This window comes from Cygnus atratus, chromosome 11 (genome assembly GCF_013377495.2).
Source record: "Cygnus atratus isolate AKBS03 ecotype Queensland, Australia chromosome 11, CAtr_DNAZoo_HiC_assembly, whole genome shotgun sequence".
NCBI classification, from domain to species: Eukaryota; Metazoa; Chordata; class Aves; order Anseriformes; family Anatidae; genus Cygnus; species Cygnus atratus.
In genome coordinates, this window is record NC_066372.1 from 18,297,770 (window position 1) to 18,325,078 (window position 27,309).

The window sequence follows — 27,309 nt, forward strand, 5'->3', positions numbered from 1 at the left end:
AAATAACGAAAATTTTGAAAAATGGGGTAAACAGGGAAAGACGAAGAGAACTTGGGCTGTTTATCTGAGGCTGCCTGTGCGTTAAGTAACGTAATTTGGACCTGAACTCAAGCATTCCCCTTGTTTCAGAAGACACTGGCCACTGCTTAAATCCAGATGTATTACAGGGATCAAAGATTGCCAGCATTTGGATTTGTTCTGATGCAGTGTTTGTCTGCATAAATCATTAGAGACAGATAAATGCTGAAAAAGAATGATCATTAAACGCGTAAACACACACAAGTGAGATGCTGCTCATTAACTAGAGCAGTATCTAAGTTGGTAGGCAAGGACTACAGCAAAAAAAAAAAACCCACAACTGTATAAATGGGAATTAAGTAAAGTTGAAGAGGACCATGGAGTTTTTGGCAGTTCCAATTCTCAGGGCTAAACTTCACACCCATGTCCAACAAATAATGTGGGGATATTGAATATGATTCTGCCCCCAAAACAGAAGGATGTCCCAGCAGTTCTCCTTCCAGGAAAATAAATGTGATTTATTAATGGGCTTGCTGAAAGACAGCTGGAAATCCATGCCTGCCTGCCACCCTGCTGAGATACTGGAAAGGCTGCGTTTAATTTAAGGCTCTTATGCTATCTTTTATTGCGCTGCATTGTTATTAGCACTATGTGAGCATACAAATGAATAAAGGGAATATAATGAGTGCTGAACCACACTTATTCCCAGTGCTCCGTGAGGAGTCTGTAGGACTATAACAGAGGCAGGCAGAGAACAGGGGGTGAGCAATCACATGGTTTGCATTTACGCTGCAGCTTCCCAGTTAATGGAAGCCACTGCAAGCAAACAAAGCCTCTGAAAGAGTAAGTCCCCCCTCTTTGGACACTGGGGTTCAAGACAAGCCATTTCCTCCCACTTTACTCGGTCACTGACACACTTTGACTTCATAGACCTTTTCTGAGGACAGGGAAGGAGCACCCACTGAATCCATAAATACACCCTCCAAAACCTTGGCTGTTTTTTGCCTTTCATCTTCTGCCCACTTCCCTGATTGTGGAAGAGATGGGAATGACCCTTGCAGCATTCCCTTTGGTGGCATCTTCCCTCCCCTCTGCAGGGCAGACTTTGCCCATCAGTTCGGGACTTAACAATTCAGACTTCTGTCAAATTTGGGCCAGGAAATGGCTTCTTGCAAAGGAAAACTTTGAGAGCGAGTTTGCTTTCTTGGCTTCGAGATGAAAATTGTTGCATTCTTGTTACTTTATGAGGTAAAAATACTTTGTAAGCACTTTACTCCTTTCTACATAAACATTAGAGCCCTTTTCCCCCTCCCAAAGCCTTCCGATCAGTTCTGAAGCACAAGCATATTTAGTAGCAGTACATAATGAAACAGCTTTTGCTAACACTTGACAATGCGTTTCCACAAGCTCCAAAGTCACTCAGAAACACACTACAGTGACCACTTCAGTCACCAGCACCCCGCCTGGGAGGAAACTATCTGTCAGCAGTCCTTGGACCATTAATTGAGAGGTCTCCAGCCTTTCCCTAGGCGAGGAAGCTGCTGACATTCCAGCTCCAGGGGCCAGAGGCTTAAGCTCGAGCCCCATCAGCCCTGGGGGAAGATCTATCAGGCTTGTGCATTATCAGCTTCCAACTGACACTCTGCTCTCCGGTGTATGTATTATATGATGCATCGTTAAAAGAGATATAGACTTCCTTTATCTGCTTTCAAAAACATAAGGGCTTAATAAACAGTATGCACAGGGCAAGTCCCAAGTTACACTGCTCAAAACTCAAGTTTTCATAGTGCAGACACTATCCCTTGAATCCCAAGTATAGTTCATGGGAGCTACTTGATCTTTGTCATCTCTAACTCATCCTGTGCTGCTTCCTGCACAGCATACTGAACGAGGGAAGGTGATTTATTTTTTCAATAAGCAGCAGAAGGGCACAAAGGGGAAGTTTTACATCCTGAGAAAAGACACCTTGCAACAATATCCTGTGTGCTTTCTGACCCAAGAGTTATCCTGCAGGTTAGCAGACTGAATCCATGGACCAGTGCCCCCAGTATTGGCTGGATACTTTCAGTTCCAGCAGTCTTGAATGGACTGGTAAAAAGGGAAACAGCTTTCTTTTCTTACCAAGATGATCCCTTCAGGAATGAGCAAGAGCTCTACCATAATCACAAGAAATAATGGAAAATGAAGAGCTTGCCTGGTAGAGCCACCACGTGTTTACTAGTAGGAGTCTGTGTGGGCTTCCACCACCGCGAGCCATGTTCTCAGACTCCTGGACCTTCCTTGGACTGTCCAGCAGGGACTTGGACAGTGACATCCACAACTCTGGCAAAGGGACCGATGTTGGCATCACCCAGGAGTTCCAGTCCCTGCGTGTACTAGCTGCTGACAGCCTGCAGTGCTGTAGGACTGCTTTTGAACAGCATAATTAATCAGACAACGAGGAAGCAGATTTTAAACCAAAACCAGTCCCTTGCCCATATTAAAACATGGGAGTGCTGGCAGGAAATCTCAAGACAGACTTTCGGGGCTTGAACTCCTCAGCATGGAGAGTCTCAACTATATCCACCGATTTCTTAGTGATCTTCGACCACGGTCTCCTGCTCTGACGCTGTGTTTCGTAACTATTGACTGACCTTTAAATTGGCAGGTAACTGCATGTGTGCTGAGCCAAGGGCCTGAAATTCACTCAGCTGATACCTCAGCCCACCCTTCCTTTGCTCTCCTCCCCCCTTCTTCACATTTTTGTAATTAAACATCTGAAAATACTGCTTGTTGGGTGGTATTTCCAGCTTCAGTCATTGCTGGCTCCAGCATAGGAAAACTCCTCCTCTTGAATGCACATCATTTGGATTCTTCTATGTGAACTATGCGCTGTATTGCTTGGATGTTTTAAATGATATTTTTATTTGTATTTTGAATGGCTGTGCAAGAGCTCAATTGATACAGCCTGTGTGAATATGTTTTGCTACATAAACACAATTAGTTTTGTTATATACACCCACCCTATGTAAGAAATGACATTGTAGACTCACAACACTGTAATGCTTCCCATATGCTGAGTTAACTAGCTGTCTCAATGGATCAAACATAAATATTGATGCAGCATGTGCCATTTTACAAATTAATCATCTACAGAGCATGCTGCTTATGACAGATTCATTTGCACTGCCAACTTTTTGTCCATAATATCCAGTGTCCACTGCTACCTCCAGGGATGGACCACATGAAACAGGAACATGCACATGTGAGCAGCTCACATTCAGATCTAAAGGCAAGAGAATTCGGATTTCTTTGCTTTAAACACAACTGCCCCTGTGGAGAATTGTGGGTGTCTGTCAGGATGCGCACGGGAGGGTGAGCCCAGACCTCAAATCAAGCAGTTCATCTCTAAGTTACTTCTCTTTCTGTTCCACAACAAACTTTGTTTTATGGATTGGAGTCCACATCAAAGTCAGTTCAGCAAACACCCTCCTGTCATTTCCCGAGCCTTCAGATTTTATCTGAATTAGAGCAGTGCTGCTGGAACAGTTGTGTGCTGCCTATTTTGTATTAGTGCTACCTTATTCACATTAGGCACGCAATTACACCTGCCCACTGAGTTTATGTTTAAATCCCTTAGAAGTTCATGGGAATGCTATACACAATTATTCTTGATAACCAGTTTTCCATGCAGAGAGCTTGAAGCTTTTTGTGTTGAAACCCCCATGCTTTGGCAGCAGAGCAGGCTACATTAGGAAGCATGAAAATAACAGAAAGCACTTTCCTACCCAGAGACTTTTCCCATCCCAGGAACTCCTTATGGTTTTTTTTTGGCCACTTTCTGTAACTGCCCCTTTCTGATCCTTCTAAAACAGATTCATCTGAACTGACACCCGAGGCCTGATTCCACCCTGCCTCTGCCCTGATTTGTGCAAATATCACCCGGCTGCAGATACCAGAGGATTTTACGTTCTTCAAAACAGGCACCTATCATGTCACTTCTGGATGAGAAAATAATATCTATTTATCAGTGTATGATATATGTAGCCTCCTTCTGGTCAACTCTTGGCTGCTAAAGCCACAAGAACAAACTAAAGCCTCCAAGGTAGGTAACAATGAATTGGCTATTATATGGTCTTTGTGGGTTAACACAGAAGGAAAATAGTCGGAAACAGCATGACTTTTTTCATGTCCCACTGTGAAGTACAGGAAAAAAAAGCAGTAAGATACCAACAACATCTTGTGCTTTGTTGCTATGTCCTACTCACAAAAGCCCCCAAACTCTTTTTAGGGCTCAAATTACACTCATACAGACACAGGAATTGAGGAAAAAAAAAACAAGCAAAAAAACCCCACTATTATACACTAGGTTTCTTTAGTTCAAATAACCCTTCTGGACTTTGTGAGCAATACCAAATAATTTATCAAAGTACAGCACAGAGCTAAGTTGTTGTATGGAGACAAGCTACCCAGTCTGGAACATCTTGTACCACAGTTTGTAATGCAGGAATATGAATAATACATGGAAAATCATCAAGTGAGGAGGCAAAGCCAGAGCTGTTTGCATCAATCATAGGCAAAAAGTGGGTACTGCATACATTAGAGAAGTGTTTGCCAACAATAGGTCCAGAAGACAACTGCACTTTACCCTCTGCCACTTGTGGCCCTCTCCTGACACTGTGTCCACCCAATCTGTAAAAACTATTTTTGAAAATGTGGCCATTTTTACGTTCACGTTCACCTTTCATACTATACGACAATCACTTTTGGAAGAAAGTAGTTCTACAATATTTTTGCTGTGCCAGGACAGCCTAATGTGTGTCTTGTCATCACTGAAGGTGCTACAGATTCACCAGCAAGTTAAAATAGCTATAACATGACAAAACATACATGGAAAAAACTCTAGATAAAGCCAAAACATCTCTACCTCTTAAACTGCTAAGCCACAGCAAAGACTGCCCTTGATCTCTAACCACGTTCCGCTGTACACAAGGTCTCTCTTTTCAAAGAGACTTTAGTTTACTCCCTGAAGCACAATATGTAGTCCCCACTGGAAAGTTGTTCTGCTATCATGAGTCTCTGACTAATTCTCCTTTGAAAAAAGTCAGCACAAAGTAATGTTGCATCACAACAGTCAGCTGAGCAGCTTGTCTTCTCCCCACACCACGGCTGTGTGACATCTGACACCTTTTTTTAGCTCTGCTTCTGCCAGCAGTTTGCTTCTAACATGAGCAGCATGAACAGAACGGAGAACTGTAAGAGGTTTGCAAGCACACTGCTTCCATGAACGCTGACTCATGAAATGCGCACTGAGTAGTCTTGAGGGAAAAGAAAAACTTCAGGAGATCCTCTCTGAAAGCCACCTTGAGAGGAACAGGAGAGGATAAATGCAATCTGAGGGGGAGTTTGCACTGCATTACCCCGTCCTCATCAAGACTGTAATGTCCATGCTAAAGAAAGCAAACCGTGAAAGCAGGCAAGAGGGACCAGGCTGCAAGCCCGCCTGTGCACTCACTCTCCTCTCCTCAGCCTCATCAGACTGCTGCTGTTCTCCAGCCTGTTACACATTTTCTGTCTCTGGAAAACTCCGGGAAAATAAACAAATTCTCCTCGCTAGAAAACAACGTGCATTTCAAGAAAAGATGAAAAATGGGTACGCATCCTGAACAGGGCATCTCGTTTACTCAGAAGATGGTCAGGATAAGTGCGTTTGTTACTTCTCTACCACGTTTCTTCTAAAGGCATAAAACTTTGTAACACTGTCCTCAATTTTTCAGATTAACTCACGACGCTCTTACGTAGCTTTTATTTTGTCCTAATTCTGGCAAACTTCTAACACTAACAAGAATGAAATGCTCATCCTCAAAACCAACCCTAATCAACAAGGCTTCAAAATGAAACTGTAAAAAATTCACAACATGCACTGAAAGAGAGACTCTCCTCCTTCAGTGCCCAACTGCAGCTAGGGTATGTTGAGGCTGCGAAGAATTTGTTCCTGCTTCCCTTGTCAAAACCCTCCTCTCCTTGCAAGAACAGTTTGTCTTTGCCATGTTCACCTACATTCATTTTTCCAACAACAACGCATGAGTTTCATTTAGGAGCATATGCTGCTGAAGGGAAAAGAGCTATTACATTTCCTGGACTAGATGTTCGCAGGCAATCGATACTGCTAATACATCTGTCACACTGGCAGTGTGTCATTCCTGCCTTTGAGAGCCTTTAACTGAAAGGATTACACAAGAAAATAAATAACAGTAATACCACCCTCTGATTTCAGCACTTATTCTCTCCTCCAGCCCCCCTGCAATGCTTGTTGCAAGGCTTTGTCTACACTGGGTAAAGAAACAAGAGTAATTAAATAAGTATGTCAATTAAGTTCATTTAACACACAGCTAGTTTGACAAGCATCTATGGCAAACGGGGTGCACAGTCACACACAGGGATTCTCAGCGCTAGATCGCATAGGAGGCAGAAGAGCATTATAAATGGCTTCACAAGGCTTTCAAAGCTGCTCGGCTTGAATTGATCATTTTGCCTTTTCTCCCAGCCAGATGCAAATGGACTGAATGTTCTGCAGCTGTCATCACCTCTCTGCACAGTTAAAGGCAGTTGCCCCCAAGTTAGAGCACAATTTGCTTTTCATGATGTACCTCCAAAGCTCTGGGCTCATAAAGGTTTTCATTTGGAGGGGAGCTGGCTACTGCTGCTCACTGGAAGACGAAAATGTGCATTGCCATGATGTCTGATTTACCATTTGTGGCTGATCTGAATGTTTGGAGCGGTAAAGCTGGCCAGCCCAGCGTAATGGTCAATGGCACACAGCTGGAGGTGCACAGCTGGCCTTACTATAAAAGGTTATTAATGGGTTTTTCAGTTTTTTTTTTAGATACAGCTGAAAACAGGGAAAAATTTAAGTAACTTGGGATGCACCATGAACCTGGCTCTCTGCAAGGCACGTTTTATGAAAGAGCATATAAAGAATCAGACCCGTGCTGGCTCCCCTGCAACTCGCTGTTCAGATTCTTCATCTGAATAAATCAGAAGGGCTGAATTAAACATGCCTCTTCAGCAGCTATTTGGCAGGAGGCAGCGGGAAGTCTCTTGCAGCAGTGCAAAATTCAATCCAGATAAAGCTTTTACACTTATCCTGTCACGTTACAATTAGTAAAACTGCATTATGTCCCCAAAGCCTCTCTTATACCTGTGTTAATACAGTGATCATCCAGCTTCCTGCTGGGAAGGCTCAAAGCAAAAAAAAACACAAACCTGCTAGTTCTTACTCACTGCTCACGGAAATCAGAAATAACGCCACATTTGGTGTGCCTTGTGCGCCCAGGGCAACCCAGTGTATCTCCAGTGGAGTTAGTGGAAGTAAAGGGCAATGCTAGAAAGCTGTTCTGCTGGGTCAGCGCGCTGGTTAATGGTGTAAAGGCAAACTCGTAGCGTGGGATAAAAATCTAGACTAGGATAATACTTGGGAGGAAGAACTGGCATGAAGAATCCAGCACTGGCAAGGCCGCACTAGCCACGTGAACTGCCTTTCACATCCCTGCTGTGTGTGCAGCAAACTCTGCACACATGCTACATGATTAGGAGAGAGAAAAAACTGCCCTGCCATAGGGTGCGCAACAAGTGACTTAAATCCAGCTGCTACTCACTGGTAGAAGCATCCAGTCTGAATGACTTCTTGTCATTTTTGAGCTTTAAATAAACATCATCATCTCTCCCATCCCTCCCCCAAACCCTGCACCTCCCATTAGTATGGGTCTACACAATTCCACTACATTTTCAAGGAATTTAAAAGCAGCTCTAAGAGATGGCCTTCCTAATCGTTCACCATGCTGCAGCATGAACTGCCTCTCTGACCAGCAAACCATGAAGAGCTGTATTACAAAGATTGCCCACACCTGATCCTGGTTCCATACGTAAACTGTCTAAAGATTACTAACCATCATTGCAATGGTTATATGCCATCACTCCTTCACTCCAGGAAAAGGAAAGAAAATCCAAAGACTTTTGGACAGAGTCCTCTTCATTTCCACTCCCAACTTGTCTGACCAGAGACAGAAGGAAATGAGCATCCTCCGGGTTTGGCAAGGGACAAACGGCTCCTGAAGGAGAGCAGAAGGAAGCCTATCCTATGCCCTTTCTCATTTTCTCTCCCTGCGACCTGAGCACAAGACAACGCAGACAAGAGGCAAAAGGAAACTGTCTTGAGTTGTGCTATGGGTTGCTGGATCTCTTCCTCTAAACCTGTACTGTCTGCTGCTTGAAGCTTTATAACCTATTTTGTAGGAAGAAGGGAACCTTTTTCGTACTGCAGGAAAACAGGCCTTTCAAACAGTTTTGGTGGGCCCCAAGGCGAGAAACTCACCCTGGCATTATCTAGTAATGTAGTTCAAAATCATATGGATGTAGGATGCACAGGGGAAGATACCAGTTTGTGCAGCTCAAAGAGCCAAGAAGTAAGTGGTATCAAAAAGCTTCCTCAGTATTTCTAGATAGGCCCCAGATAGAGCTGAAAACACTTAGAGCAGGCTAATAACAATTCATATTTCAGTTTGCAGCATCAACATTTTTTCTGTGATTCTTCTAGTAGCCAAAATGGAGCGGGTAAGCAAGCCAGATTTCCACTCCCATCTGCTTCCCTCACAGAAGTCCCTTCCCACCCAAGCCATTTGGTGACTACACACAAGCAAATGTGATCACTGGACGTTCCCAGCTGTTCAGCAATCATTTCCTACCTTGGGCATTTATTGTAATTCTCAGACCAAGACACGGGGCTGCGGAGCACTTGCAATGGATCCTATAAAACACGGTCACCCTCTCACCTCAGAGACGGCTGCCCAGCCACCCACACCGATGCCTCGCCTTCTAGGACATACGTAGCTACCCCGGGTCAGACATAACACTAGGAGTAAAACAAGAGAAAGTTACTCCACCTGGCACTTGCCATGTACACAGAGGTCAGTCTCGTAAGGCCCACATGGAGTACCATCAAGGACTCTGTCTGCCACCAGCACAGGAGAATCCTTCCCCAGTGGAGAACAGAAGAGCTCACATGGCTTATCTGGAGAAAGAAATACAAAGCAACTGACTTTAGGAGCAGCACAAACGAGTTTTTGAGGCAAAGGTGATCAAGCAATGTAATTCTGTTAAGAAGGCAGCTAGAGGAGCAGCATGGAAGCAATAAGAACACGTTACTGTAATCCATCTTTCAGATGCAGCTAATGGAAATATTCTGCAGTGTTCTCACAGACAACTGGGGGTCTTGTGGATGAAATTACGACAAGTTAAAAAACTGCAGAGAAAAACCAGCGAGGAATTACAGAGGAAGCTGAAAAAAATTTACCATCAACAATGACAGCTGTCAGGAGGCTTTTCTTCTTGTTGGTGTATCTGTCGTGGGCCTGGCACTGCTGGTCCCTGAAGCTCGGCACACCTTTGGGGCAGGGCAAGTTCTCACACACGGTGTGCTCCACGCTGGCTCCACGGCAGTTCTTCCCGCCGGGCCCCGGGCTATCGCACAAAAGACAAACCAAGGTCAGCAGACACAGCATAGCAACTCACAGGCACACCTTCACTGACGTTTTCCTGTCCAATGCAATACTGAAATAGCAGGAAGGATCCTTCCTCGCAGACATTTGTTGCTGGAGGGCAAATCTTGCTCTCATTGACTCTGACAGAAAATTATTCAAACTCCATGCTGGATCTATAATTGGCTTATTAGAGCAGATGCTCTGGAGCGTTTCAGAAGCATGCTCTTTTGTAGTGTCCCATACACAGATCAATAAATAGGTGGCTGACTGCACATTGTACACTTCTGCTAAGAGGTAATCCATCCACTAACCAGCCTTCTTGAAAGATACAGACTATTTAACTGCATTCTGGTCACAAAAAAAAGGGATGTGGCTGATTTTACACTGCTGACCTAAATTTCAACTTCAACAGCAGTCCATTCCTGTCCTAACCTGTTTTCTGATGGAGCAGGCAAAGGGCTGAGAAAAAGCAGAGAGAATGGGTGTAAGTATATGTCTGTTTGTATTCACCAGCAGTTTCAGAACAGGACTTTGAGTAAGGCATTCCCAAACTGTGAGCACTGCCATGATATGAGGTCTGATTTCTAACATTCCCTGTGACTCAGACCAAGTTTCTTAAGTGCTGGTGACTTGTGACAGTCAGGCTTTGGAAGGTGCACTGAGCATGACACGTAAAGTCTAAGTATTCATTATATTTGTACAATGAGACAGTTCAGAAGATAATTTGTGGTTCCAACACAAATGCCAAAGTAAAGTATTTATATTCTTAATGGGGAACCAAGAGGCACCAAGGTTACGTTCCTGTGCCCAGGATCACACCAAACGCACAAGGCAGAAGCAGGCAACTTGGAGTATTTCACCTTTTTCTTCCCACCATTTGCTTCGCTCCCTGCCTCAAACACCCATAACAATGGAGACACAGCAAACGTCTCTTCAGCACGTTTTCTAAAGTTCTGTTTTCAGCACCTTGAAACCAAAATAACACAGACGTAGCTATAAGCTGTTCCGCAAGTAGGGTGTCCAGAAACAAGTCTGTGCAGCAGATAATCACCACCCATGAAAACCATGCCATTTCACATATTGGTTTTCAACAATGCAGGAGAGGCCACTGATTCTGCATCAGCATTAGGCATCCTCAAAATCTACGTATTCTCATTTATGAATCCCCAGAGAAGGAAAACTCAAACTCTTAACAAATGCCTCTATTTTGTTTCTTCACAAACAAAACTAAAGCTAAACCAGAAAAACCCTACATGATGCCGTAACACCACAGAAAGTCACCAGAGGAACAGCCTGTACAAACGCTTGTTTGCACTGCTAACACCTCTCCTCTGCCCCAGAGGCATGCAAGGCAGCAGATGTGCTGAGACCGATGCTGAAATCTTAGAGGATTCTGTCAGTTGCCTTAGTCTGGGCAAGCACTCGGTCCAGATGACGAGAAGCATGACACAGGCTTCTTCCTGCCTGAACCCCGCGCTCACATAAAGACATCAGATGTGTGAGCTTCAGTTTCAGCACCATCTCTTTAGCTATGGCAAAAGACATGAACAACAAAAAAAAAGGCAGAGTGTACAGAGCGTAAATGAGCCTGTGCATGTTTGTCTGCACATGCACGAGAAAAAAACACAAACACAAGATAATCAGAATACCCAAAGAGTAACAGAGTGCTCTCTGGAGAGCACAGTATCAACCTGATGACCATGAAGCAGAAGACACAGCAGGACTACTACTCACTGTCTTTTCATCAGCAGTTGTTTTGATTTTAATCAGATCTGATCATCTTCAGATGTCATTAACTCGTGAAGGACTTTCTATGAGTTTGGCAATGCAGACTGGAAGCCAGCAGCTCTTATTATTGGTAATAATGGTCATTAGTAAAAATAAAGGCCTCAAGCTCTGTGTAGTATGGGCTGGTAGCACTGCCTAGGATTTCCCACAAACAGTGTAATTCAAGACCATCCTGATACGCCCCTGAAACAGAGACTGAGAGGTTTCCTGGTAGGCACCTTCACAGCCATCTTCTACCATTCCACCCTATTTCTGCCAAGAGAATCCACCCGCTAATGGGACTGAAGAAATCAAAGTCCCTTTATACCACCCTGAGGCTTTTACATGACAAGAGACGATGGGGGAAGGGGTGAGGATCTCATTGTCATGTTCTGTGTAAACCACCATTTTGTCCTTCAATCCCACTGCACGACAATAGCCCACAGGCTAGACCAGAACACAAGGCAGTACAGCTTGGAAGTCTGCACATGCAAACTGGCTAATGACACACTGCCTTACAACCATTTGGAGGCAAGGCATGCAAGTACTCATAGAAATTACAGAGAGGAAAAACCAAATTAAACAGTGAAGCAACTGGTTTAAAAATACTGATAGTCCCACAGGCTCAAAAGTCAGCTGGCAGGAGTACAGATTCCAGAAAAGAAAAAAATCCCAAGACCAAATATACATAAACGAAAAGATAAATCCCTTAGCCAATACTTTTGGACAGTGAATAAACCAGCTGCAGAAGTGGGCTGACGCCAGGAATATGAAGCAAAAGAAGATCACGTGTGTATCCCCAGCCAAGAATGTATATGAGCAAGAGAATTTTAAAATCAGTGTGCAATCTTGGAGGGAGCATTTCCTGTAATTTAAGGAACGATGATGAATGGATTTAGGTTCGGTCAGTGCTGTGGTTAAAGAGACTTTTTGTAGCTGACAGCAAAGAAAGCAGCTCAGCCCCTTGTTCAGGAAAACGAGTTGGCAAAAATCAAGCTTGGACATTGCAGACACGCAGTTGCAGTTCAGCCTTAAGGAGAGGAATAAACAAAAGTATCCCTTTTACGTGAATATATCTCAGCAGCAGCCAGTGGGTGCCTACCCATCACCTGGGCATGTCTTCAAAGTGACTGGTGCTAGCCAGAATCTCAGCCCTATGTAAAAGAAGGTTCCTGTGCTTTATCTGTGAATAAAACCTTAACATATAAATAAATTTGGAGATGCACAACTTGGAGGGTTGCTCTCAAGACTGTGAGCACTCTTATTCATCTCAGAAGCTATAATGCACTCAGAGGTGGCCATTTAAATGGCCACAGAGGTAACCTGTTCAGGCCTCTCAGAAGAAGACTTCCAGGCATGCCACGACGGACCAGATGGATGAACAATGGCACATGGGAGATAACATCACTTACATTTCTTCTTGAATCTGAAAAAAGCCAAGCCCAAGCAGGAGCCAAGCAGGGTCCACTCTGTGTAGAGAACACTTTTCATATGCAGCACATCCCGATGTACAGAATATCTCAGGGTGCCTTATCAACACAACCATAGGACACTGCCCACTGTCAGCCACTCTACTGTTTCCCAAGCCCACAGGGACAGCCGAAGCCAGCACTGCCTGCAAAACTGATCTCTAAGACGTATTGGCTCAGTTTGCTCTGCAGATCCAGATTGCCCCTTCTCATTCACTGCAGTGCAGAAGAGAAAACACAGCATCATTCCTCTGCCAACCCACAGGTCTTGAATTCAATTGTATCTATATCTGAATCATTGCAATGGGCCACTTCCAACGGTAACCCTTCAAGCCACTTCCACAGCACATGCTTTGCTCTGAAGTCACTCCTGGATTCTGACCTGGTCCTTGCTGGTGAACACCATGTCTCGTGTCCCCCAGGCAGCTCTGCTGCCCATTTCTTCACTGAACTCTTGCAGCGAGGTTTACTAAATGCTACATGCAAAAAGAAATGAGCATTATGTCAAGACTTACGGGGGATTGTCGCACTTCCGCTGTCTGAATCGCACTCCTGTGCCACATGTCCGGCTGCACATGCTCCACTGGCTCCACATGCTCCAGTCTCCATCAACATGCTCAGGGATGGGAGTTTTACTGACACACTCCCCAGCTCGGCACCACTGAAATGCAATTGCGTTAGCACAGGCTGAAAGGAAGCCCTGATCTTGCAAACAATCCTGTACTGGTGGACTTAAAAGGATGTCTCAAAGATTACAAAAGCCCATGTTAAAGTTTCTGGAAATTCAAGGCTTCTGTGAGATGGAGGAGGAGAAACACAGAAATTAAGTGTCACCCTCAATCAAACCCTGAAGGGAATTCTGTCATTAAAAAATAAATCACAGAAATGAGCCCCTTCGTTTGTAATGTGGGTAATTATCTAAACGCTAAGACTTCAAGCTACACTCTTCACAGAACCTGAGTTCAAGAACTTATACCCCAAAGCAATGTCTTCATCAGCAGCATTCCCGGTATCTACAAAATCATTGAGGTATTTTGACCCTAGCTTGGCTAAGGCCCCAAAAAAACTTTGATTCTAATAGGTTGCACTGGCTCCTGACCAAGCAGCAAACTCAGCCCATTCTCTTGCTCTGTCCAGGATATGATACAGTAAGCAACTGCAAAGCATTCTGACGAACAAATCACTGGACTCCTGTGGTTAGAAAAACATATATGCAAAAACATTTTGTCTCAATTTCCTTGTCATGCTTTCCAGAACACAGCTTTTCTTCTCATTGTTTATCTTCCATTTGCAAGCAAAGAAAAGGTCTCTGATCTTTGATTTTAGCAACAAGCTTTTAAGGTTTTCTCTTTCTTACCTCCCCATCAATGCAGCACACAATAAATACCAGAATCCCAAACTACTAAGTAGGGAGGCTGGTGGTTACCAAACCAGTCAAGTTCCTTTGTGGCTTTAGGAGTTATCAGCCACAGTGGGAGAAGGAACCACGCACATTTACGAACCACGTACCACCTAGCACAGCCCATCGCAGAGGTTAAACAGGATCACTTAAGCCAACTTCTGTTAGCGCAGCTGGGAGGTAGCAGTTGAGTCTCAGTAACTCACACCCTTACAGCACTGAAGTTGGCTAATGGAATGATGAAGTTCGCTGGAGGGAGATCCACTAACCTGAGAGCTTATTTTGTGGTTTCTGCAGCCATTTTCTCCATTGACCGGGACTCTGGAAAGTCCGTATATGCCTTAGTCATCTAAGCATATACACACAGTACAGCAAATAATACTTCAAAATAACTGAACATCACCCAATTTGAACTCAACATATTTTGAGCTCCTTTTAGAAACTGTGAAGTTTTTAAGTAGCCTCTTGTTCTTTCCCCATTTGCCTCCACTCCCCAAATGCCAACCTAAATGCTCTCCATACTTCCTGTCTCAAATACAGTTAAGAACACTACTACCTTAGCTTGTACTGAAAAAACACCTCACTCTTGAAACACCACCTGCAGACCTGCCAGGAGTGGGCTACCACCTCGTGTGGCTCACAGGGTGCTCAGGCTGTGCAGTTAGCAGGGCAAGGCATGGGGTTTTCCTGGAGTGTTTGTGTAGGGCCTAGACCATAAAAGCTTCCCTGTTGAGGTTTCCAGAGGCTACTGGAATACACCTAACATACAATCAGAAAGACCTAACCCAATCCAGCTGTTAATTGAGCAGTTTCTGTAACAGAATTGGTATAAAATATGGGTTCATGGTAAATAGTGAACATCTTGGAAACAATATTCCAGTGACAATGCTGGAAAAAACAAACTCACTGCTGCTGAGACTTTTGATTACCTTGTCTGCGCCACATTCAGTGCCATCCAGAGGGGGATCCAACTTTGTTTTGCAGGATGTATCTCCTTCCACCAGGCACCAGAGCCCAGCACACATCAAATGCTGTAATCACAAAGCAATGAGGTGCAATTATTACTTCTGGATGTCAGTTATCATTACGGGATACACTGCAAAGCTCAGGCAGTCTCTCTCATGTGAATCCAGAGGCCTCTAGTTGGTTTGGGAGCAATTATTTTTAAGGGTAAATTGTCACGAAGTGTTGGGGCTGGGAACATAAAAGAGGTTGATGGATGCCATTGTCAGAAACAGAAACCACCCTAAACGAGAAGTACATTATTTAAAGAGATTTCTTTTTCACTAGAATAAATCTGGCCCATTAAATAGGAAGCTGGGAGGACATGATGAGAGCTTTGGAGCCATGCCACATGTTTGGGTGTCTGAGTTCTTTAATTACTTGTATTTTTTTTAGAGGTATTCAAGCAACTACGCATGGTAAAGCCCAGTCAGCCCTGTTTGTCCTGGTGGTTGCTATAATCAGCCAGCACTGACCCTTGGGAGAAGAAGATCTGAAGGAGGAAGGAGAAAGAAGAAAGGATTTTGTGGTGTGCCATGCAGCAGAGGAGCTTGGTGATAAGCTATAAGCAGACAGGCAGGGAGAAAGTCAGGAAGGGTTTGGTGGTGAGAAGTAGCTGCTAGAGTCCATTGTGCTAGAGAAGGTGAAAAGTCAGATGCGAGGGCAAGAGCAGCACGAGGTACTGCATGTCTTGCTACCAGACTTGAAACATGTTCTGCCTGCCATTACTCAACACTGCTGCTCTGCTCAGGCAGTGTGTGTTAGAGGGATATTAATGCTGACCACATTTGCGTGATCTGTCAGGTCAATAACGTTTTCAGAATTTGAGAAAAAGAACCAGGAGAAAGGGCCTTTACGTTGTTAACATTTTCCACAGCACCCACCGTGCTTAACATTCCATGGGAGTGGATGATTTCAATACAGTGCTACAGATCTGAGCACCAAAAACAGAAAAAGACGAGTTACATTTCTTTCCACTATTGTTCACGTTTCAATGTAATGGTAAAAAGATGAGAAGCCTGACTCTAGCGCCAGCTGGTCTTGTCAAGATTTATTGCACCTCATTAAACAGTTGAGTCAACACGCCTCAACCTTACGGCTCTTTCACAACGTAATGTTTGAGACTGTGGGTGCATGTGTGCTTCGTGTACACGCGTGTTGGTATGTCTGCATAAAAGCGATCTGTACGGCAGAGGGTGCAGATGAGAGAAATCCCAACACCAAGAGTGATGATGTAGAACATGCTAAACAAAATAGTTATCACAGCAGTATCTGCATCCTGTTTTATTTCCACGTTTCTTTCTGGAAAGAGGCTTTTGCGCTATTTCAACCAAAAGAACGTTCACAACAACTAGAAGCAGACAGCACAATTCAGAAACATCTGTACCAACCACAACACAGAGAGCTATCATCAAGCAAACAAACAACAGCAAATACACCAGGGAAACCTAAATCAATGAATTTTCAAGACATTTTTCCCAAGCTAATATAGCACATGAGAAAATATCAGACGTCACTCTGACTAAATGACTGTGACTAATTAGTGGTCTACCCACAGCTCTGAAAGCACTTAAGCACCCATTAGCCACGAGGACATCACATGCTGTTTTACAGCTAGGTATGCTGAGGCAGAAGAATTGACAAGCCGGAGATTTCAGAACAAACTGAGAAATCAGTTGTTACACAGCACAACTCCCAGGTTCTCAAAACCTCTCCTCCCCTGGAGAGCATTAAAATCAAGAAGGACATCTATTTACTGTCAAGTGTTACAGAAACAACACCAATCTCGGCAATAAACTCTGTAAACTGAGAAAGCTTTTTCCCAAAATGCCAAACTTCCAGCTCAGAGAGGATGCTTGTTTTCCTAGATGTAAAGCTACAACACGCTTGCATCTGTTTTAACAGAAGGAAACTCACTGCTTCTGCTTTCTGTCAGGAGGACATGCTGGCTGAAGACGTAATGAAAGTCACCACATGCCTAAGAAGTTGTTCTAGACACATATGAGCACCACTGTCAGCTATCCGTGCCTTATGCAAGGCCAGTATTTGCTAATCTTCAGCCACAAGTCCCTGGATCTTAAGCTGCATGTACATTAGGGTTAAATTCTCCTCTTTGATATAAAAAAGGAAGGAGGAAGAGGGGTGGTGGAACCAGAAAGTCATAAAAATAAAGTGGCTTTTTGTACAATTTTGGTTGCTAAACAGAATTCTTCCTTAGTCCACAAGAATGTGGAAGGTGCTAAACTCAGCTAACATGCCCACGTATGAGCCCTTGCCTGGGGGGAGCAACGGGCACAGCTAACCTCAAACAGGTGTGTCTGTACCAGGACAGAACTGAGACCAGCCCATAAACGCAGCTGGGGCAAACATTCACTTGTACGGGTGTATGCGTATGTATGTATACATGCTTGTCTGTACCTATATATATATATACAGGCGTACACACACAAAAATATAATAAAATGCTCTCTGACCGATACCAACCTTTCTGAAAATTCCCATCTTTGAGGTAGGAAAAACACAGCATTTTTATAGTATCCCTGTGTTTGATTCTGGATACTAAATGCAAAGCATATTTCAGGAAACAGTTAGAGAAAAATCTGGTAACTGCGATTCAGCTCTGTGTTCTAGTGCCATACCACTACAAAGCTCAAGTACTCGTTAGTGCAGTCCCCTGTATTTAATACAGCTTTCAGATACCCCAGCAAAGATTAAACCATCAGCTTTGGTATTGTATATTCCCAAGATGTTTTATCATGTTAATAGCTCGTTTCAGAAGAGATCATATATCCTCTTCAGCTACAATACAAACCCAAACAAAAATCCCCATTACACAGTCCTATAGCTAACCAGTTGCAGTGACAGACGTTTTAATAATTAAATAGCCAGCTTTGTGGGGAAATATCAAAGCAAGAGATGGCACGACTTGAAAGAAAGCTGCTTGTATATGAATGTCAGTTCAGAGCTTTCATTGATATAGAAGAAGCCATCAAAAGAGCGGTATTACTGCTAATTGTACATTCAGCAACCAGCTTTTAGAAGGCAGGTCTCTGCCTGCAAAGTCCTCCCTACAGCATCCACAAAATGCCAGATAGGATTTTCCAATGATAGATATTCTTCTCTGGAAAAATATTGATTTGTTGAAACTGTCTGTGGGGAAAGGTCATCTTTGGATCAACTCCCGGCTTGAAATATTTCCAAGAGGGGAGAAAAAAAAAGTGAGATGGTTGTTGAAATGTAGTTATTTCGATAAAATATCAGGTTTCCTTTTTAAATATTGAAATGCTTTGTTCAACTGAAACATTAAGGAATTTATGCAGAAAAAAAAATTAAATGGACAAATTTGGAACTCTCAAAAACTCCTGCAAGATAGCAAAACTTGCCTGCATAGTTATTAGAAGCCAGCAGTGAGAGGTCGCAGTCTGGAAGCTCCCAATCTAGGAGGTATCTGCTTGGCAGGTGTAGGACGCCTCCAATTACAGCTACTATAATGGCACCTATTTGAGAAAGGGGCCTTACTGTGCCAGGTGTTTTCTCTTCCTCAAAGAACTTGTAATCTAAAGAGACTCCTGGGACTACGGAGATAAAGGAAGCTTTTTCTCTTTCCTACATATGCGGGAAGAGAGGAACAGAAAGGGATTAAATGTCCTACTGAAAGTCTGCTGGGACACAAGCAAAAACAGGGCTCCAAGCGCCGCAGTCCTCTGCTCAGTGTCACAGCCGCAGACTCGCACTGCCTGCTGGCTAAACTTCAGGGTAAAACTAGGAACAACTCCTGGGATGCTCCCAGGAACATGTCTGGCTGGGGGCCTTCCCACCTTTCACAGCTTTTCCTACTTTTTCACAACACACGCTGTGCCTGAAGATGGTGTTTACCTGACATCCAGCTCTGTCCCAGCCATGTGCCAGCAGAGGCTTGCGGCGTGTGAAGCACTAGGACCACTCGCATGTGGCTCCAGGGAAGTAATCTATTTTAAGGTTCTTTAACTCAGTGCTGCAGCTGGAAGCGAGGAGAAGCCAGCATTAATTCAGCCAGCTCTTTGCCCACAGGCAATGAGTATAGAGCCTGCTAGGTCCTGGGTTAGCTATTGCATCACCACAGCCACTAAAAGCACTGCGATTCTGCCCAGTGACCTCAGATGATCTCAGTGAGAAGAGAGAGCTTGCAATACTCCTCTGTCTCAAAGCCAAACATTATTACCTACAAAAGGAAGCTTCCAAATCTCCTTAGCATAAAGAGAATCCAGTGAATAAAGATGTCCTTCCAGCAGGTAACAGCTCCACAAGCTAGTTCCTTCCCCACACACTCACTCCCTCATCTTGGATTCATCCAAAAAAAAATAAACATTTAGTTCCCCTGAGAAAGAATTTGTTCCTGCAGCCTATTGCCCACTGGAAAGAGGAACCTCTTATTTCTAGGAGCAGAATTAAACCACCATGAAAACAATTTTGCTGTCAAAACGAGGGGATTATGAAGGACTTAAAAGAACAAATATCTTTAAGGAAGACAAGCAAGAGACCACATAACACAAAGGCACATTTATAAATAAACTGGCTTTCAATGAACTATCAGATCTCTGATTTTGCCAAGGTTTTGGCTTGGCATACAGCTAACTGTGAGATAAAACATGCTGATAAACAGATTCCTAATTAACACCTATTAAGTACAATAAACATACAACTCACACACACTTTCCTGTTCAAAGCCTCACGGCTTCTGAGGATAAACTCTTTACACAACAAGGTGATAAAAACAACGCTCACATTTTCTACCCTGCCAGTACCTTTAATTCTGGGTGTACAAACAACTGACAATCCACAATGGATTGCAGGGAGGTGAACACTAGTGTTTGCCACTGCTGTTAAGTGCAGTTTCTTGCTGTTGAAAGCTAGATGAGAAGTGTTGAAAACCAGAATCCTATAAAATTGGAAGGCACTTCTGAAAAGAAGCCATGTGCTGCCCCAGGCAAGATAACTGGGACGCTTGCAGGCATTTATCAGTGGTCAGCTGCGGACCTTCCTGTACAGCTGACAGTCCAAGGAACAAGTGGCAGGTCTAATATTGGAAGCCTGTGTCTGTCTGTCCAAGTGATAGATCTGATCCAGAAGACATGGAAACACACAGGAAAGAATCACAAGGGACTAGAATATTCAGGCAACAGTCAATATCTGGGTGACAATCCAACAAACTTGTAATACATAATTGTAGTCATTAATGACAAAGAAGAATGGATCTCTTTAGTGCTGGACAGAAAGCATCTCAGTCCAAATTATAAAAAAACAAATGTGTTACCTTTCTAGATGCAGATAGAAAAGGATTCTTAAGAACACCTCCCTGTTTTCACTACCTGATGATTAAATTTTCCTTCAGAACACAGAGAAATGTGCACAGTGATGCTTCTTCCATGAGCAGGGCTAATAACCTGCCTTCTCGGAGCCAACAAACAGATTTGAGATGACTGCCCTTTAAGTAGCAGTATTTACATCAGTGCAACTCCATTTCCCCAGTGAACAGACTCTTCATCAGTACTTGTGTGAGTGGAAAGTCACCGACATCAGACAACGTGCACACAATCAGAGAGTTTGTTTTAACTTCTGAGGAAGTGGTCTTGGAGAGTTAAAGAACTCTTGAGGAAATGGCCCTTCAGAGTGAACGGCTTTCCGGTGCTACCCTTTTCCCTGTTGAAAAGCAGAAAAACCTCACCGTAGGCATTTCCGAGATTTGTTAATGTTCTGTGTCACAGAAAACACAACAAACTGAATCCAGCAAACATGAAGGGCAGCATGCTGGGTTTGGTTCTCTGAGCGAGATGGCTTGATCTGCATTACTCCAGCTATGAAGAAATGGATCCCATACGAAATGTACCTGACTCCTCACATATATATGCAATGATACCAAGACTTCTGATCTACAACTAAAACAGAACAATGTTTCCTCTTCGTATTTTAGGGAGAAACAAAAAGTACCAGTTCTATTTTATTTTTTCACATACCTGGAATTAATGTAATAGTCCAAAGAAAGAGATTGGAAAAAAAAATATTAATAAGACCACAAACTGATTTTATGACAATGAAGCATATGCTAAATACTAATTTTTTTTTAGTGCCTTTAGTGCATTCATGACACTACTTCCTGTGGCTATATGATTCACAGACACTCAGAAAAACAGATAGAAAAAAGGTATTTTTTTTCCGTCTTTCTACCAACAGAGAATTCTTTTTTGATGTATGAGCTCTTCAAATTTGCTGAGCCCAATTTTCAGCACTTTAAATGAAAGAACACAACAGTACATGTTACATCAGCTGAAGAAGTCATGCAAGTATCATTATGGGATCAAACCTCAGAGAAGTAGAGACGTGATAGTCCCTTAAATTAAACATTAGAAATGTTCTGCTTTGGCTTATTGCAAACTCCTACCTCAGTAGGCCTTAGAAGAAGTGTAGCTGATCAGCTAAGTCACAGCCACAGGGGCTGTACTAGCATGGTGTTGTAGATGTCATGTGTTAAGTGCCGTTTCTAAGGTTAATACTACATGCACCCACCAAGAAAATCTGAGTTCACAGCACCATGCTATCATCCTACAACCCTGAAGGCTGGGTCAGCCAAAACTTAAGCGTGGTGCCTGGGGTAGGTGCTGTCTCAGGAGATATCTACCCATGGTGGAGATACGGCAAAGAGCTAAGGGAAGTTTCATAACAGCCTAATCACTCCCACTGAATACTACGTTTGCAGCTTAGAACCTAAAATTCTGACCTTGCACCTTGCATCATCCATCTCTTGCTGTCCTCAGTGACGGTAATGCTCACCTAGCAACTCGCAGCCAACTCCTCAGGCCCTAACACCTGATTTCAAGATAAGAAAAGTACGGATTTTTTAATAACAGGTACTGTTGGACATTAAAAAACAACAACACACAAACAAAAAAAACACACTGGGAATCAGAGAATGCATTTCTTGGCCATTAGTAAGAAGAAGAGAGGACTCGCAAAAATAAATAGATACGTACATACAGTGTTTAGATGTGGTTGTGAAGATTATGGGAGTTTTCATAGTGCTTCAGAGAGGGGAAGTTCCCAGAATGCCAATGGAGAGGGCTGACTGCCCTTCTAACTTGTTACACGCTATTTGCAGGCTGATACTCAATTGCGTTTTGGCTAATTTTGTTAAGTTCATGCTTCTGCTGTAGATGCCACATCACAAGGCTACACTAACCCTTTCTCCCTCTCTTTGTGTCTCAATAAGAAAATAAAGGATTTCCAAGCTCAAGTGCTCGATTCTTAATAGGCACTGTATTATTTTTAAGAGTTTGTTATTTTTATATTCTTAAATTTCCACTTTGTATTTTTATAATTTTATTTTGGTTCCCCTCTCTCTTTTTATTTTTCTTTAAACCACTGCACCAGAATGTGTTTTGACCATCTTCCAAACTGAAACACATACAAAAATTTCTGAAGCATTCCAATAATTGTAAACTGGGCTGTGCTGCCCAGGCAGGAACTCTGCTTCTCTCTCTCTTTCTCTCTATTAAACAAAAAGTATTTCCACTGAAAATAAAGAGAAAAAGGTCTTTTTGCAACATACAGAAGCAGTGAAATACGACACTTCAGTTTCATATGAAACAGTCAACGTGAAAATAGTCTGAAATTTAACAACCTACATTAGGAAAACTATAAAATATAGCGTGGCAATTAAGGAAGTTGTTGCCTTTACTTCTAAAAAAAAATAAAATCTTCTAATTTTATTTTTAGAATTGCCAGGCTCCTATCCTGCAAGCCTCAACAAAACCAAACCCATCCTTTTTCCAGATGTATTATTATTATATTTACACAGAAGTTAAAGTGTGTATGTGTGATAGAAAGTTATGTAGACAAAGTTCCCGACTGTACAGAAAACAACAATGCAGCCTATTATTTTCAGGATAAATCAGCTCAAATTCTAAATACCATGTTCTTGTAAATATTCTATACATTACTAAATAATAGGGCTTACTATCATTGTCTGGATATTGCAAATGACTCTGCGAAGAAAAAACAAAGGCCCATTGATTCCCAGGCTTGGAGTCCAAAAGTCCACTCTGGCAGTCCCTCTGTGATCAAGATCCAGATGACAGACACCCACAATCGCTTAATTATATTCAGCATTGTGCCATCAAATATGAAAACGGAAGGGATACATACAATCCACTTGATTATTACAGCTGTTGATCTTCCTTGATTATTACGGTTCCTCTTTCTTTACATTTTCTTGGTTCTGTTCTTTTTCCATTTCAGCCCAGAAGTCCAGTCCGTCTCATTTGGCTTACAGTCAATTTTGCCCCCTTGTTTGTGCTGCTGCCTTGTGGCTTTTAGATACTGGGAGATACGTATATTTGTTAAAAAACAACGTGAACTCAAGGAAAATGGTAGAGCCAATTCTAGCTGCCTTAAATTTTCTAAAAAGTGTCATGTCGAAATCCACAAAGCCAGTTACATCCAAGTTGACAGCGTCCTTTTTTCAGCAAAAAATCCCTTTGTAGCAATGGTAATCTCTTTCCACATGCCATTTTAGCCTAAGCATGGTTTTGACTCAAAACAATCCTGAAAGATAATGGTTATGTAAAAACCCGCAAAAATGTGTTAATAATAAATAAGCCAAAAGGCTTATAAAACAAAAAGCCAAACACTGGATACAAAAGATAGAAATCACATTTTTTCCATAAATATAATTTCAGTGCAAAAGCCTCTATTGGTAGGCATGCCAGTCTGAAAAATAAACACGGGTTTCTGACTAAACACACGGGATATTTTCGTAAGAGGTTATGAACAATGCATTTTCACATGTTTCTGGTGGAGAAACACCACCTCTGCTCTGAGAGAGATGCAGGCATTAACCATTTATGCTTTCCCTCTCACTGATAACACTGCTAAAAAAAAAAGGAGAGCAAAGAGTTAAAAGTCTCCACTCTGCAGAGGTCTTCATAGCTTGAGTGGGACAGAAGCCTTTTGCTTCCTCTTGCACAGGGGTCACATGAATTCACAAGACTTGATTCATTGTGCAGATCTGAAGAACGGAGGTCAGACAGGTTCAATTCCAGTAATTTGCGTGTTGGCCCCAACTCCCACTGACATTCAGCAGCCAAGTCCCCAGAGGTCTCTGTGTTTGGGGTACGCTGATAATGCACCATGCAGTATCAAAGGTGCATTGCTGTTCAGCTTCTTCTGCAAGTCCCATCATGATTTTGCTCAGAACTTGAGGATAGCACAGTCATTTATTTAATTTCTGGTAAAAACAAGTTATCTCCTTCAAAATATAAAGGACTGTGCAATCTCCTATGTGGGCTGAAAGCTCTTCTAGCACTGCCAGAGGGCATGACTGTACAACCTCCCACCTGGAAACGGGCAGGTGTCTCGTATGGTAGAAGCACAGTTGTATTTCCTGCTATATAAGCATTCCCACTGATCATTAGTATATTGAAATGTAGACGCAGGATCTAAACAAATTTAAAAGGAATGCCAGGCAAAGTTAATGTACAGCTGAGCTGACCTCATAGGTTTTCATTTCTGTTCTGCAGATTTGGAATAAGATAGCAAGGAGCTACTTTTTGCTGGTCTGGGAAACTGTTAAAATTCTGAAGGCCACTATTTTGTATGACAGCATCTGAGTTACCATTAAAAACAAACATGGAAGAGGAATTTTGGAGATACAGTATGAAATATCCAGATAAGGTTGAATATTCATAGACTAACTAGTTGGACCAGCGTCTGAGCTCCAAACACTGCCAAGCATTTAGGCACCTGGCTCTCTGTGAAAGCAAAGGATATTACACCCCTTTAAAAATTTCTTTCTCATTGCCATGAAGGGACAGAGCTTACTGTACAAAAAGTTTCTGCAGTTTCTCAAAAATGGGGAAATTTGGGATTCATCTAATCTCTGAATTTTGCTCTACAATCAGGCTGTAGGACATTTTTGAATATAGGTCCTCTGCTTTGCCTGATGTGATTATGTAGCTCAGCCATCTCCAACGAAATGGTATAGTGTAGCTCTTTTATTAAATAAGAAAATAGACAGTAGACACATGTAAGCATAAAAAGACTGAGCAGGCTAATTTCCTGAAGTTTATTTCCTTTTTGTAACAAATATTTACTGTCAAATGTTTATTACTTTTACATTTGGATTTTTTTAATACTTTATTGAATTAAAAATACCACATTACCATTGGCTAAAAGAGGAGACAGCTACATTTGCCAATAATTTCTACAGCTAATGCCAATGACTAGTGCCAATTTTTTTCTTGGTTCATATTTTTGTAGACAGCTTTGAGACTTACAACACAAGCATTCTGCAGATGAGGCATGAGAAACACTAAGGTGAAAAGAACAAAAACTTTGAAGGTTTAAAAATTAAAGCTGATCATTTCCTCTAAAAACTGATTCCCTTGCCTTCAATCTCCAATTCAGAGTAGCATAACAGGATGCAAATATTTACTTAAATTAATGGCATGTGCCATAATCGATCCAAATCTTCAGAGTGCGAATGTTAACTCTATCGCACATCTGATACAGAAAAATATTTCTAAGTAAGCATTTGCAAATTCTTTTTAATTAGCAGAAGTTTTACAAGGCTTTTCTTTAGAAACTACTAACGACTTAGGAATTATCCTTTCTTTGGGAGGTACGGAGGGAGTGATGGAGGGAAAGAAAACAGCTTTTGCTGTGTTCTAAAGATGTCAAGTACTAAGACTAGTGAAAAATCGTAGGGGGCACAAATACCTGCAGTCTGCATGTTGCAGAGAAGTATCTTGCAGCAGTGCCTGTTGGTTTGTTCTTCTGGAAAGCAACTTTCTCCTGAAACAATGCCAGACTCTACTAATGGACATGCAATTTCTGCCTAAGAAATGCTGACCACCTACTAGTAGGCTGACATTCTCATTAGGCACTAGACTATCCAGAAACAGAATGTGTTTTATCGCAACAAGGAAAATAGCAAATATCTGTTCCAACACTAGTCAAGGCTTGTGACACCCACACAAGTAGAAAAACTTGAACCATCCACGGTAGATCTGGGATTTTCTTTACAGACCTATATTCTAACACTTAGCTTCCAGTACAGTAGTCCTGGTGGTCTGCATTTTCTTGATGGAGCTGGAAAATACAATCTACCCAGATTCTTTTCTTATTGTTTTAATGTTTTATATTAGCTAGCTTCCAAATCCAAAACAAATAAAACAACAAACGTGAAACTAAGACTATGTTCCCAGGACTTGCATGTGTTCAACGGTTTTAGTCATTTGGCACTCACAAATCCCAGTTATCACTCATTATTATTTTCTTTGTTAGAACTGATTTAAGATCTCATGACTGTGCGGAGTGGTTCTCAGGGACAAGTTCAAACTCTAAGTGGCTAGTTAATGACAGCAAGAAACTGGACTATCCTACGCCTGCCTGTCTAGGACAGAATGCTGCCAGCTGGTGCTGGTGACAGGACACAGTGCTTCAAGACTTTCTTCTGGGTATCTCCAAGGGCACAGTGGAAGTAAGCCTTTCTCCAGTCCCCATTTAAAGGGGGATGTGGACAAGCTCAGCTCAGAATACAAGACACCTAATTATGTGCGAGACTTTAGAAAGAGTTTAGATATCTAAATTCCAGAGGACAAGTCAGACAGCCTCATCTCAAATACGACCTAATTCTAGAAACATCAACAATCACTGTTTCCATTTTGCTGCCCAACCACATGGTATGAGCCATGTTGCACCCAAGGTATGAGCCCATGCACCCATGGTATGAGCCATGTTGCCTGACTGAACATCATTCTGCTTAGAAAACACACATGAAGGGGCCTAATTCTGTACAGATCTCTAAACGGCCCCATCAAGCAAGCAGTCATTGATATTTCCTTGGAAAAGAGTTAGAGTGAGTTCACAAGAATATTGTAATGGTCCAAGGGTGAGGCCTACTGAAAGATCAGACAGACATCTAAGGTGAGTCTGTGAAGGCGGGCAGGCACTCCTGTGAGAAAAGACTTTCCTCTCAGCTGAACTACCAGGAAAACAGCATCTACTGAGTACTGCAGCAAAACCACATCGAAAGGGAACTGTTGCTAAATGAAGACTGAATACGCACAGAAGTTCTTATGGGTCTGCTGTAGGACATTAAGAA

The 27,309-nt window shown here is 42.5% G+C and overlaps 1 protein-coding gene across 1 annotated transcript in view; it reads right to left on the reverse strand.

Annotated features, from left to right (window-relative positions):
* The window catches only part of ADAMTS17 (ADAM metallopeptidase with thrombospondin type 1 motif 17), a 173,196-nt gene that overhangs the window by 57,718 nt on the left and 88,169 nt on the right, over window positions 1-27,309 (reverse strand). Inside the window, exons 11-14 of the mRNA XM_035554855.2 lie at window positions 15,101-15,202; window positions 13,288-13,433; window positions 9,350-9,516; window positions 8,940-9,067 (exon numbers count right to left, since the gene is read on the reverse strand). Coding sequence (XP_035410748.1) covers window positions 8,940-9,067; window positions 9,350-9,516; window positions 13,288-13,433; window positions 15,101-15,202 — 543 coding nt within the window. The remainder of the gene's footprint in view (window positions 1-8,939; window positions 9,068-9,349; window positions 9,517-13,287; window positions 13,434-15,100; window positions 15,203-27,309) is intronic.